Source organism: Octopus bimaculoides, chromosome 13, assembly GCF_046866305.1.
Source record: "Octopus bimaculoides isolate indiv1 chromosome 13, ASM4686630v1, whole genome shotgun sequence".
In the NCBI taxonomy this organism is placed as follows: domain Eukaryota; kingdom Metazoa; phylum Mollusca; class Cephalopoda; order Octopoda; family Octopodidae; genus Octopus; species Octopus bimaculoides.
The window spans coordinates 26,422,299-26,437,298 of NC_142940.1; the positions used below are offsets into that span (position 1 = coordinate 26,422,299).

Sequence of the window (15,000 nt, forward strand, 5' to 3'; positions counted from 1 at the left end):
TACGGAAAGACTTTCAAACTTCGTATACTTATCTATTTTGTGTTATAGAACAGAAAAATATTTTTCTATTCGAATTTATTTCATGTAAAAAATTGTCTTATTTCGATAATTTCAACCAATCACTGACAAGTATTCAGTTGTTTACATTTACTCCTTTGGCTGATTAAGCGATGTAAAGCGTATTTAATCTCCATACCTTCGTTTTATTTGCTTTTTCCATTTTAAATTTGCTTTAACCCTAACCTTAGGGCTAGAGTTAGGGTTAGAGTTAGGGTTAGGGTTAATCGTTTGTTTATGTAGTCGGCACTTAAGGTATATCGGCTGAATGGACGTCAGTGATTGGTTGAAATTACAGAAATATGACAACTTTCACATGGAATAACTTATGGATTTCTTTTTTTTTTAAGAAGAATAAGAGAAAAAGATGTTTTATATGACACATTCTACCAGTATTCCAAGTTTCAAAGTGTTTCGTTAATGAAAAATGTGGCCCCCGTTTTAAAAAAGATCCGATATGTAATAATATACATATGGAAAATACTGGAAGGACTGGTGCCAAACTTTGGCATCAAGTACTACAGGAATGCCCGCACGGGTCGCCACTGCATGGTGCCAAAGGTGCCGTCCACTGCATCTCACATAAGAACGAGATATTGCAGCAGCCTCGGTTTGAGAGGACCTCAACTCTTCAATGCCCTGCCAAAACATTTGAGAGACCTGCAAGACATGGATGCGGAGGTCTTCAAGACAAAACTCGGCGCTTTCCTCTCCACGATACCAGACGAACCAATGGCTCGAAATGAGACGCAGTTTAGGGCAGCGATGTCAAATTCTCTTATACACCAGATGTGCCATCAAAACTCTTGATTGGACCATATCAGGTGGGGGAGAAGAGTCATGCAAGGAACATGAAGAGAGCACAGCATAAAGACAGAAAATCACGGTGGTGCTCCAGCATGACCGCAGCGACTTGGCTGAAACCCATAAATAAATAAATATATATATATATATATATATATATATATATATATATATATATATATATATACGCATATAGATATACATACGTATACATACATCCGCTTTCCATGCTAGCATGGGTTGGACGATTTGACTGAGGACTGGTGAAACCGGATGGCAACACCAGGCTCCAGTCTATATATATGTAGCATCATCATCATCATTGTCCAACCCATACTAGCATGGAAAGCGGACGTTAAACGATGAAGATGATGATGTGTGTATATATATATATATATATATATATATGTACATATACACATATGTACATATATATATATATATATATATATATATACGCACATATATATGCACACACATATATATATATGTGTACATCTATAATATAAATTGGACATGGGCAATTGTTGTATTCTTTGTTGTCTTGAGGTCCACAGCCAAACGGCTGGGTGGATTTGCATGAAAAATGGCACACATGTGGAGACGGGTGCATAGATTGGAATGTGGTTTGTATTTTTTTCCTAGCCCTCATAGTTACCAAGAAAATGGATTAAAACTTTTCTAATGGAATACCCCTGTTTGTTCCGCCATTAAAACAACCAGTTGCTCACACAGCCGGCATATACCATTTCGCTAACAACAAGGGGAGTACAGGATGACTGTCAGCCAAAACTTTCACTATGCTGTCTCTCTTCTTTCACCTCTTTGTGGGGTTAATAATCTTAATCTTTAGTTACATTTTCTCATTCAAACTACATAATACGTAGAATTTTCAGATTAAGACAGTAGGATGTTTTGAGGACTTTCTTTCTCACATATACACGCGCAAGCACGCATGCACACATGTACACACACACATACATACATACACACATCCATTTCATATATCTTCTTTCAATTTCTGCTCTCTGCAAATAAAATTTTTTATGGATACAACTGCTTACAAAAATAGGGATTAATGTATAATTTCTTTCTATGTTCATAATTAAATCAATATTTTAATGATGAGACAGAGGTCCAGCAGAATAGCTCTCAGAAACAGACTACGTACAAGTATGTCAATCATCAAGACACACACCTTCCTTCACTCACTCACTCTATCTCTCTTTTTCACCCTCTTTCTCTCTCACATACACACACACACTTCCATTTCATATATCTTCTTTCAATTCCTGCTCTCTGCAAATAAAATTTTTTACGGATACAACTGCTTACAAAAATGGAGATTAATGCATAATTTCTTTCTACATTCATAATTAAATCAATGTTTTAATGATTACACAGAGGTCCAATAGAATAGCTCTCAGAAACAGACTACGTACAAAATCATTCTTCACAACTCCTGAAGCTGTTTTCTGACAGGGGGGGGGGTGGATTTTCATACAACTGGAGGCTCTAATCAAAACAGGGGCCCCGAAATGATAAGGTTGAGAAACGCTGTTATAGATTATGCCTAACCGACAACGATCACAGCCACATCATCCAAACAGACCGACTGAAGCATAAGTACCATATTCAAGCCTTGAATCTATATCTAAACCGTATATATATATATATATATATATATATATATATATATATATATATATGTATGTATACATTTATATCCATACATGTGTAATATAGAAATGGTTTTGTGTCTATATTGGTGCATGTATATATGGGTGTATAATTATGTATGCCCATATAAAGATGTGCGTCGTATGGGTGTGTACATGTATAAATATCTCTGTGTGTGTGTGTGCGTGTGTATGTATATATATATATATATATATATATATATATATATATATAACCAAAAGTCGAAACCTGGTTTGTGGATATGCCTAATTGCATAATATTTTTATTTGTGCTGTTAAATGTTTTAATTCTTTCTGTTTTCCTCGCATACTGTTTTTCTCTGTTATACTGGTGCGCTACGGTGGATTATTTAAGATTTGGCTCTTATTTCTAGCAGGTAGATGCTCATTAAGCATCATTACGCTTTGTGCAGATTTATATTTCATAGCTCCTTAAAGCTATCATAACTGCATTCCACCCATGCTACTACAGGTGATATCATCAAATTTTGAATTTATCCACAGATGATATGAACAGTAGTGACATCTAACTTCAAATCTCAGTGTTTGAATATTTCATTTATATATATATATATATACACACATAGATATACATATATACATTTGTATGCACACACATATATATATATATATATATAAAAGTTTGGTAGTAGAAAAATGATAAATAAAACTCAACATATGAATACATAGCTTTCTTTTTTATTATTCATTGGTGAAATAATCATGGATGGATCCAGGATACGAGACCTGCATGTGCAGAAGCCTTTTTGATAAATGTATTGAGATTCTTGGCTCTTGATTTGCCCTGCATCTTTTACCAATAGGGAATAATGCATACATGCAGACATACATAAATATCAAGCTTATATTTTAAAAACATCATAATCATTTACATCTTATATGCCATCATCTTGCATGTTTTTCCCATGCTGGTACTAATTGAACAGTTTTTATCACTAATCATGGTCCACATCAATATACACACAAAACAACAGATAAAAATCACCATTTGCCCAACGCCTGCAGATTACTCAGTCACAAAGCTCATTATATAAATCTGTCTCACCTCAGTGTCTCTATGGCAAGAAACTATTAGTAGCTCTTATTCTAAATACTGTTTACATTAAATATTTATCTCTCATTGGATAGAGTGCTTTTGTTGACCCTATTTCTTTGTTAATCCTTAATGGACCAGTAAACTATATGTACATATGTATGTGTGTGTATGTAGAGAGAGAGAGAGAGAAGCAGTGATAGAAAGAGTAGAATAAGATATAGAAATCCTTCATACAGTATTATATACTTGAAAAAACAAATAGAAATTTTTTTAAATATATATATATATATATATATATATATATATATATATATGTGTGTTAATAACACCTATAAGGAAGTGCTTTTTCCATTCACTAATGTGTGTGTGTTTACATATCATATTTAACATAAGAAAAGAACTCCTGGCCTCTACTGGGAATGTACCTCCCATGGCCAAAAGAAAAAAGATGTTCTCAATGGTTAGAAATTGTCGAAAAGGTCAAGTTTGTCCTAAGCATCATGAATGAAAGTCCTAACAGATCAATGAGGGCCATTGCCAACCATCTCCTTATGTTGAAGTCAACAGCTAGAAGAGGACAGTTCATGTCCAATAAGACCCAGGAGAACCATGCGATCTGGTCAAAGCATTAGTTGAACAAACACCAGCATGCTCAATTCCTCTCTGACGAGAAGAATTCTGTCCATGACTGAAAAGTGGAGAGGAAGAAGAATGAGAGATGGTTCTGCATCAGCCCCGCTGAAGTTGCTATTTTTATGCATACCAAGTGATGGTCTTGGGCATCAAAAAATGAGAACCATGTGATACCTTCACACTTTTTCCTGTAAGGTCTTAGGATCAATATGGCAGTCTACAAGTATGGGCTGAGAAGTTAATAGGGTGACTATGAAGGAGTGGTGTTAAAGCTGTGAAATCTTGCATGCATCAATTTCAACTCTTCTTATTAATTAATTATTTCCAGGTAAATTATCATCTGACTATTCAAAGAACACTTCAAAAGTAAATAGTAGCAACTTCTCTTGAAAATAGACAAAATTTGGCATGATAGTATTATCAAGTATCTGCAAAAAAAGGATTCAACCTCTAAGGACATTCATGCTGACATGGTTGTTACATTAGAGAATAATACTCCAACTTTATCAACAGTGCAAAAAATGGGCAGCGAATTTCAGAGGGGAAAGAAATAATCGTGTTCATCAAATACTGATGGATGACAGGTGATTGACTATAAATCAAATAGCCAATGATATTGGTATATCCCATGAGAGAACTGAGAATATTCTGCACAATGAATTTGGCATGAAGGCTTCTGCTCAGTGGGAGCCACATCTGACACCTGATCAAAAGCACACCAGTTTGATCAAACACAGGAAAATCTGATATTGAGACGGATCCAGCTGGTTTCCTTGAACATTTTCTCATCCAGGAGGAGTGCTGGCTTCATACTTTGAGCCATAGACAAAGAGACAAACCATGCAGTAGAAACATCCCTTCTCACCTGCTCCAAAGAAGGCTAAGGTTGTTTCATCAGCAGGGAATGTGATGGCCTCAGTCTTCTGGGATGCAAAAAGCACTGTTTATTGACTATCTTCAAAAAGGCCTCTACGTCAATGGAGAGTACTATGCCAACTTACCTAGGCAGTTACAAAAGGCTCTCAATACCAAACACCTAAGAAAACTGATGCAAGGAGTCATCATCAGGACTCCAGCACTCAAGCACTTGGTTTTAATGGCTATTATGCATGATTGTGGCTTTTAACTGATTAATCACCCTCCTTATTCTCCTAATTTGGCCCCAACTGACTATCATCTGTTCCCCCAACATGAAAAAGCACTTAGCTAGGAACCAGTATCACAGTGATGATGATGTTATATCTGCTGTTGATGATTTTTCTTTTTAAACAGGATGAAAGCTTTTTCACCAATGGGATGCAAGCACTGCAACACTGATGGAAGAAGTGTGTGAACCACAAGAGGGACTACATTGAAAAATAAACCTCATCTGGTCACATTCCATGAGAGTATCTGGGTCAGCCTATGAACTTTTCAGCTGACCGCTGTACAAGATAATGGAGATGGTTGTCAAACCCTAAATCAAAGGAGTTGCTCAGGGGAAGTCGTACATGTCCCAGGAAGACTCTGCTCCTTTTCATACAATCATCACAACCCAGGAGTGGATGGTTGAAAATTTTCATGATCACGTTAACCCTAACATTTTGTCTCCCAGCTCTCCTGGTTAGCCCATCTGAGGCATTGTAGAAAGGGAGAACAACAAGCATACTCAGAATACCAAGGATTCACTGAAATTAGGAATTACTATAAAATTATTTGATTAAGGATACAGTTTAAACATGCAACTGAAGCAACGTTTCAGTCAAGCTGAAGGTGGTGGAATGATACAGTTGAGAAGGTGATAAAAACTGAGGTACTGGCTCACAAAACCTGGAATGGTTAGAAGGGTAGCTAGGTGGCAAGTATACTTGGTTAAGTGTGAGGTAGAGAGGAAGAGATATGCATACCCAAAGGCTTATGTAGGAGTATTGTCATGAACTGCAAAAAAAGCAAAGAGATGCCTTAGAGAGAAACAACTACAGAGAAATCAAATTACTGTATCAGATCATGAAGAGAATCATAGTCTAAATGATGGCTAATAGAGTAGGCCTTGATGAGTTACAGCTTAGCTTTGTGCCCGGAAGAGACACCATGAAAGCATCTTCTTAGTAAGGCAACTGCATGAGAAATATTGGGTCAAAAGTGAAGAAGACATAGGGTACCAAGTACAGAAATCTGGTGGTCACAGTAATCAGTAATCAAGTAATCACTAAGAAAACTAGGTATTGACAAATGGCTGGTGAGAGCCGCAAAAAACTATGCACAAAGATTCAGTAAGGATCAACAACTTCAGTGACAAATTAAGCCTGAGAGTTCGAATCCATCAAGCTTCAGTCATCATAGACCTACAGGCCATCATAACAGTTCAAGACTGGCTGCCTATATGCTGTTGATCTAGTTCTTGGTGAATCTGCAAGAGAATTAGCTAGGAAATTCAAGACATGAAAGCTAAACCTTGAATCAAGTGTTTAGATAAAGTAAACGAAAACAAAGGTTTTAAAAGTAGGAGAGAAGATAAGACCTATATACTTTCAGGGAAATGGCTTTGCTTGATATGCAGAAAAGGAGTAGGTATAAACTTCATACTTTATATCCATTTTAAGCTGTGACATACAATAGATATAGTGGAATCACAGGCAGATTTGAAGAGAACATAATTTTAATATGTGATAGAGGCATTGGAGCAATGCAGAGAATGAGAACACTGGAAACAGACTCTCTTGAAAGTCCAGATGGTTCACTAGTAGCTGATACCTTTTGTTTCCTAGATGTAATTAGCAAGGGAAATGTAGATCTGAAAGTATCCTCAGCAAGAATGGGTTGGAGAAAGTTCAGGGAGCTACTACTGCTGTTACAACAAAGGTATTTCCCCCTCAGAGTGAAGGGCAGATTGTGTAGCACAAGTGTTAGATAGTGAAACATGGGCCTTGAATGTAGAGGACTTGAGAAGATAAGAGAGAAATGAAGCGAGCATACTCCATTAGATGTGCAATGTAAGTGTGTATGGACAACAAAGTACAAATGTGTTCAGGAAAAAAAACTGGGCATAAGAGGAATCAGATGTAGTGTGCAAAAACGAAGAATGCACTGTAATGCATGTGGATAAGGACAGCTGCATAAAGAAGCACTGATTACTTCAGCCAGGTGGACTTTGCAGAACACCTAGAAGGACATGAGACAATGAGGTAAAGGCTGATTTCAAGGAAGAGATGAAAGGGACCAAGATGACTGGCAAAATGTGGTTGTCAAGATGACCCATCTAAATCTGTGAAACTAAGTTCTAGATGCACTGTCTTTGTGAGTGCTTATATATACATACATACAAATACACATGCAAACATGTACTTACAAACACATATATATATATATATATACATACACATACGCATATTGAAGGGGTTGCAAGAAGCAACAAAAATTTTAGAAAAAATAAATAAATACTTATATAAATAAGTAAATGAGTGGAAATTAAACCGGTGTGTTAAATAAGGCATAAAAACAAAATGACTCACCCCAGACACCACAATATATACACGTACATATACAAATACACATATATATACATGCATACATATAGAAAGATATATATATATGATACATACACATGTATATATGCATGTACAAATATATATAAATTTATAGACATACATATATGTATATACACATAATTACAAATACACACTTACAAATATATACACACATATCTATATATACATACACATGCTTACATATATATATACACACACATACCTACATAACAATACATACACATACCTACATAACCATACATACACATACCTACGTAACCATACATACACATACCTACATAACCATACATACACATACCTACATAACCATACATACACATACCTACATAAATATACATATATTCATGCATACATATATACATAGACATATGTACATAGATGATGATTGCTCAGAGATAACTGCTACCTCCTTACGCTTCCTCATCAATAGCATTTCTGACTTTCTATCCATGACCTCACAGATGACATTTCAGTCCTCTTGCAGATCTGCATGGTTTGAAGCTTAGGTGATAGACAAAAGATAGACTTCCAACTGTTTAGGTCTGCACACATTGCCACTCTTCTATCACCATAGGATTTTTGAATAAATGGAATGACAAATGAAGTCACTCAAGACACCTTGTACGTCAGGGGATTATAGTGATATGCGCTTGTACGTTAAGTCTCTGTGATTAGTACCAAGTGACAGACCAAAGTGAGATGACCAGCAACCATGTGAAACTGCAGGTTAACATCAGGTTTACATATAGATGTGACAGTGTGGATGGATTGAGAGAGAGAGACAGGTGGATGAATGGATGGAGAGTGAGATGGCTGGATGGATGGAGACAGAGATGGAATTGACAGAGAGAGATGGATGGATGGAGACAGAGATGGATGAATTGACAGAGAGAGATAGATGGATGGAGACAGAGATGGATCAATAGAAGGAGACAGAGATGGATGGATGGATGGAGAGAGAGATGGATCGATATAAGGAGACTGAGATGGATTGATAGGAGACAGAGATGGATCGATGGATGGAGAGAGAGATGGATGGATCACTAGAAGGAGACAGAAATGGATCGATAGAAGACAGAGATGGATCGCTAGAAGAAGGCAGAGATGGATCGCTAGAAGGAGACAGAGATGGATCGATAGGAGACAGAGATAGATCGATAGAAGACAGAGATAGATCGACAGAAGACAGAGATAGATCGATAGAAGACAGAGAGATCGATAGAAAAAGACAGAGATGGATCGATAGAAGGAGACGGAGATGGATCGATGGAAGGAGAAAAATTGATGAATGGAGAGAGAGAAATGAATGGATGAATGGATAAGGAGAGACAGATGGATGGAGAAAAAGAGATGGATGGGTAGGGAGAGAAAAATAGATGAATGGAGAGAGGGAGAAATGAATGGATAGAGAGAGAGAGAGATGGATGGATGGGTGGATAGAGAGACATGGAGAAAGAGAGAGAGAGAAAGATAAGGAAAGATGCAGGGATACAGAGATGGAAAGGTAAAGTGATGCAGGGACAAGAGAGAAGGATGGATGGAGAGAGAGAGAGAGGGAGAGGGATGGAGAGAGACACATGGATGAATGGACAGAGAGAGATGGATGGTGCAGACAGAGATGAATCAATGGATGGAGAAAAAGAGATGGATGGGTAGGGAGAGAAAAATTGGTGAATGGAGAGAGAGAGATGGATGGATGGGTGGATAGAGAGAGATTGACGGGTGGATGGATAGATGGAGAGATAGAGGAAGATACAGAGATGGAAAAGAAAAGTGATGCATGGACTGGAGAGAGAAGGGTGAATGGACGGAGAGAGATGGATGAATGGATAGAGAGACAGGTGGATAAATGGATGGAGACAGAGAGAGAGAGAGAGAGAGAGAGAGAGAGAGAGAGATGGATGGAGAGAGAGATGGAGAGAGGGAAGGAGAAAGAGAAATGGATGAATGCAGAGAAAAACTGAGGAATGGAGAGAGAGTGAGATAGATGGAAGGAGGGAGAGAAAAATAGATGAATGGATAAGGAGAGAGAGATGGATAACGAGAGAGAGAGAGAGAGAGATGGATGGAGAGAGAGAGAGATGGATGAATGGACAGAGAGAGAGAGATGGATGAATGGACAGAGAGAGAGAGATGGATGAATGGACAGAGAGAGAGAGATGGATGAATGGACAGAGAGAGAGAGAAGGTGGAGACAAAGATGAATCAATGGATGGGTAGGGAGAGAAAAATAGATCAATGGGGGGAGAGAGAGAGAGAGAGAAATGGATTGGTGGATGGAGAGAAACTGATGGAAGGATAAAGAGGACGGAGAAGGAAAGAGAGAGAGAGATGTATGGAGAGATAGATTAATGGAAGGAGAGAGAGGAAGAGATGGATGGAAAGAAATGGATTGAGAGAGAAATATAGAATAGAGATGGATAAAGGGATCAAGATAGGGAGAGGGATGGATGGATGGATGGATGGGAAAGGGATGGATGAAAGAAGAGAAAGAAATGGATGGAGATGTATGAATGGAGGGAGAAAGAAAGATGAATGGAAGGGAAGAGAGAGAGAGGGGGGAGAAGGATGAAGAGAAATGGATGGAGAAAAAGGGGAGGGGGAGGGAGAGATGGAAGGATGGAGATGAGGAGATGGATGAATGGAAGGATGGAGATGAGGAGATGGATGAATGGATGGATGGACAGAGATAAGAATGAATGGAGAGAGAGAGAGAGAGAGAGGATGGATGGGGAGAGAGAGAAGAATGATTTCGGAGAGAGAGAGAAGAATGATTTCGGAGAGAGAGAGAAGAATGATTTCGGAGAGAGAGAGAAGAATGGATGGGGAGAGAGAGAAGGATGGGTAAAGAGAGAGATGATGGAGAGAAGGAGAGATGGATGAAGATAGATATATTGAGAGAAATAGATGGCTTGATAGAGGAGAGGAGGGAGAAAGAGAAAGAGGGATTGATGGCGGTAGAGATGGATGAAGATAGACAGACTGAGAGAGATGGATAGATTGATAGAAGGAGATGGGTGGAGGAGGAAGGAGAAAAGGATGTATTGGTAAGATAGGAGAAAGAAAGAGAAATGGAGAGAGAGAGAGAGAGTGAAGGATGGATGGATGGCAATGGAGCGATGGGTGAACAGAGAGATGGATGATTAGGAAGAGAGAATCTGACGGGGATGGATAAAGATGGATGGAGATAGGCAGAGAGATAGAGAGGGGAAGGTTAGAGATGTAAAAAAAATTGAAAGAATGGATGGTCAGGGAAAGACAAATGGCTAGAGAAGGAGAGAGAAGAGAGATGGAGAGAGAGAGAGATGGAGAGAGAAAGAGAGATGGAGAGAGAAAGAGAGATGGAGAGAGAAAGAGAGATGGAAATATGGATAAATGGTTGGAAGGAGGGAGAGAGATGCATGGAAGGGGGGGGGGGGGGTATGAGAAGCGTAGGATATGGTTGGTTGGATGGATGAAGAGTTAGAGTTTGCAGAGAGATGGATGAATGGCTAAATGGATGGATGAATGGATCATGGATGGAGAGATAGAGAGATGGATTAAGAGTTGGATGGATGAATAGAGAGATGAAAGGATGGACAGTTGGACAGAGATAAAAAGAGACCCATGAGGGGATAAGTGGACAGAGAAAAGGATGGCTAGATGAGAGATGAATGACTAGAAATATGGAGACAGATAAATGGATGGAAGGTGTGAGAGATGAATGGATTGATATGCAGAGAAAAAGAGAGATGAATGATAGTAGTATAAGAGCGAGGAAGATGAATGGCTAGAAATATACACGCATCGAGGAAGAGATGAATGAATAGAAGTAGAGAGAGAGAGATAATGGATAGACAGAGAGAGTAATGAATTAATGGACAGAGAGAGAGAGAGAGAGAGAGACAGATAAATGGATAGATAGGGAGATGAGTGAATGGATGAGTGAGAGAGAGAGAGATGAATGGATGAATAGGGAGAGAAATGAATGGATGGCTTTAAAGAGATGACTGGGTAGATAGGAGATAGATAGGTAAATAGACAAATAGATGATGGATGGATGGATGGATGGATGGATGGAGAGAGAGGGGGATGACTACAGAGAGAGGGGTGGAAAGAAAGATGGATGGATTGAGAGAGATTGATAGAGAGTGAAAGAGGTAAGAGAGATAGACAGAGAAAGACATGGCTGGCTAGATGAAGATGGATGGATGGATATAGAAATTGCAGAATGATGAGAGATGGATGTAACAGAAAGTGATGGTGCCTGCATGGTGGCTAAGACAATTAGTCCAAGAGAGGCTAGCAGGTACATATATTAAGAGACAGGAAGGCAGGCACCTTAGAATTTTACAAAAGAAATAATTTCACTGAAAAATCAATGGAGCTATTGTGGCGAGGCTGAGCTAAGCAACAGAACCTGTCTGCTAATGATATCAAACCAGTGGTAACATCGCACCAACACCCACACCACAGACCATACCAACAGCAGCAGCATCACTGCTCACTAGGTCGTTGATAACACCACCACCACCACCGCTGCTGCCAATATACCAGCACCACAATATAGCTTCACAGACCTCCTTCCCAACTTTTTTTCACTTCACAAGCCAGTTTACATTGTTTTTGTTGCTTTAATGATCAATACACACACACACACACACACACACTATAAGTATGAACACATTATGCAAGTGTATGAATAGACACATGCTTGCATAGCCAAACGTACACTCTCTCTCTCTTTATATATATATATATATATATATACATATATGCGTGAGCGCACATGTGTTATGTATGTATTATGCTAACTGTGCAGGTCATACGCAAGTTATTTGAGTACACACATACATTTATGCATATATAAAGGGAGTGGGTAGCTGATTTGAAGATATACTGTGTGTGTGTACGAGTGGGTTTACCATAATATACAGATGTACATATGACTTAGTAACATTGTATTGCAAATATATTTCATATTTTCAAGGAAACAAACCTACAAATTATAATGAAAATCTACTTATTTTAAAACAATAATACATCAAAGTATAAACTATGGTAATTTTCACTCTAGACACTCTTTGTGTGGGAGTGGGGTATCTGTTCTTTTCAGATATTTAGATCACCCTTCCTTCTTAATTCCTCTTAACCCAACATCGAACTATCGAATTATCCTAACAAAAACTACTACTACTACTACTGGTGATAAAATTATTAGTACCATCCTTAAGACATTGCCACCTCCGTGTCTAGTTGCAGTAACAATCCAAATCTTTTAAAATGCTTTTCGAGACATAACACATCTGAATGTACATAGGAACAGGTGAGCAAATACATACATTCGTAGAAACTAAATGGGATATACAAAACATGCACAAGACTTCTCTGTCACTAACACACACACACAATAACAAGTAGAAACAGATTACACAGATTACGTATAGACAATCAGTTTATAGAGATGTACAAACACAAACATTAGGACATGATATGAAGAAAACACACGATCGGATTCAACCATACATAGATAATCACATAGATACACAGACGGAAAGGGTGTAAGGTGGGTTGAAAAAGGAGAAAGAAAACACCTTCAGATTCCATCCAATTTTCATGGTTAATGTTTAACATCAGTAATTAAGACACTGACCGGCTAAACGTCATGCAGTGTGTTCAGAATGGTGTGCATGTTGTATGTATGTATATTCGGTATTTAGTCAGGATAGTACATGTATGCAATAAGTGGTATATGTCGGTGTATGTGAAGTGATGTTACGGTTAAATATATATACTTGTGTACAAAGAACACCAACGTTAAATACTGTACGTGTTATTTAGGTGGACAAAATATTTCAGAACACACCGCAGCTCCATCCGATGCTAAACAATATGTATGTATGTGTGTGTGTGTGTGTGTGTGTGTGTGTGTGTGTGTTGTGTGTGTGTGTGTGTGTGTGTGTGTGTGTGTACATGTACATGCAGACACAAACCCCGTCATTATCATATGCTGGACTGTATAAGTGAGTTTCCTACACTCCACACCTTCCAATCAAAAGCTTAACTGCATGCGTATATCTGTTAGAACTGGACATGTAAAGTACCCCTGCAAACACATCTTTAGACGCAGTTAAACTCTATATTTATTAAAACAGAACACCTATAGTAACCCTGCACACATTACTATCACCCACCCACCTCAGATGAAGTGAAACTATGTATCATGTACGAAGTGTTTTTGCTCCGTCGTTTCGTGTACACCGGTGCACATCACAATGAAATGTGTATGCAGTGTACTTTTGTACACATCAAACACCAGATGCAGAACTGTATGTATATGATGTGTTATACATGACATAGTAATCGTTTGTACCACACTTAATTTCATCATCATCAGATAAATTTCTGACCACAATTGTGTCACATCTATAGTGGATGTATCAATTCAACACATCAACATATATATATATATATATATATATATATATATATATATATACTTGTTTTCATACATCACTTAATTACACAACAGTTTTCATTTTTGATGGAGCGAAAAAAGCTTCATATAATAAATGAATGAATAAATGAGACACAAATCAGAAACACAAACATCACATTTATAGATATATATATATATGTATACATATGTAATGAGAAAGAATGTGGGGGATGCATGAATACGTATGTATGCATATATAGATAGATAGATAGATATATACTGAGAGAGAGAGAGAGAGGAAGAGAGAGAAAGATGCGAAGTATTGAATGAAGTGAATAGTACGGATCTGTGTAAAGTTTCTTTTGTTAGATCGACAGGCAGACCAGTAATGTAACGAAAATGTAGACGCCAAAGAAAGAAGTATATATGAAAGTAGTAAATACTCACAGGAAAGACCTGATGTTATTTTTGTTACATCAACTGGGTCGTTGTACGAGTGTATAGTACAGAGTGCCGCCATTTCAAGTTCCCGGATATTGAGGAAATTATCAAGTCGCAGCTTATTATCTCCCTTTAACTCCGGCTTCACTCACTCACTCTTTCCCCCTCTTTCTCTCTCACTCGCTGCTTTTGCTTTCCCTCACACTCTTCCTTTTCCTCTTCCTCCTACTTTTTCTCCCCCTTCCTATACGTTTACTCTGTCTTTCCGTCTGGAGTCTACTCTATTTTCACTCTCCCTCTCTTACGCTTCGTCTCCCTGACTCTGTCTTGTCTGTCTCACAGAGATGTCCTTTTCTATCTATC

The 15,000-nt window shown here is 38.1% G+C and overlaps 2 protein-coding genes across 3 annotated transcripts in view; one reads left to right on the plus strand and one right to left on the minus strand.

Annotated features, from left to right (window-relative positions):
• LOC106871926 (uncharacterized) overlaps positions 1–15,000 on the minus strand; it is a 169,858-nt gene that overhangs the window by 154,441 nt on the left and 417 nt on the right. The window contains exon 1 of one of the 2 annotated variants that reach the window (XM_089361582.1): positions 14,644–15,000. This exon is cut by the window's right edge and continues 417 nt beyond it. The gene's annotated coding sequence lies outside the window, so the exon portion shown is untranslated. The remainder of the gene's footprint in view (positions 1–14,643) is intronic. The other variant, XM_052972576.2, reaches the window with a different exon arrangement.
• LOC149132847 (uncharacterized) lies at positions 9,152–10,626 on the plus strand (the record flags this gene model as incomplete). The annotated part of the gene is given in 2 exon segments (XM_089362072.1): positions 9,152–9,202; positions 10,522–10,626. Coding segments are annotated over 2 exon segments (156 nt in total), but the record flags the coding sequence as incomplete, so codon positions are not given.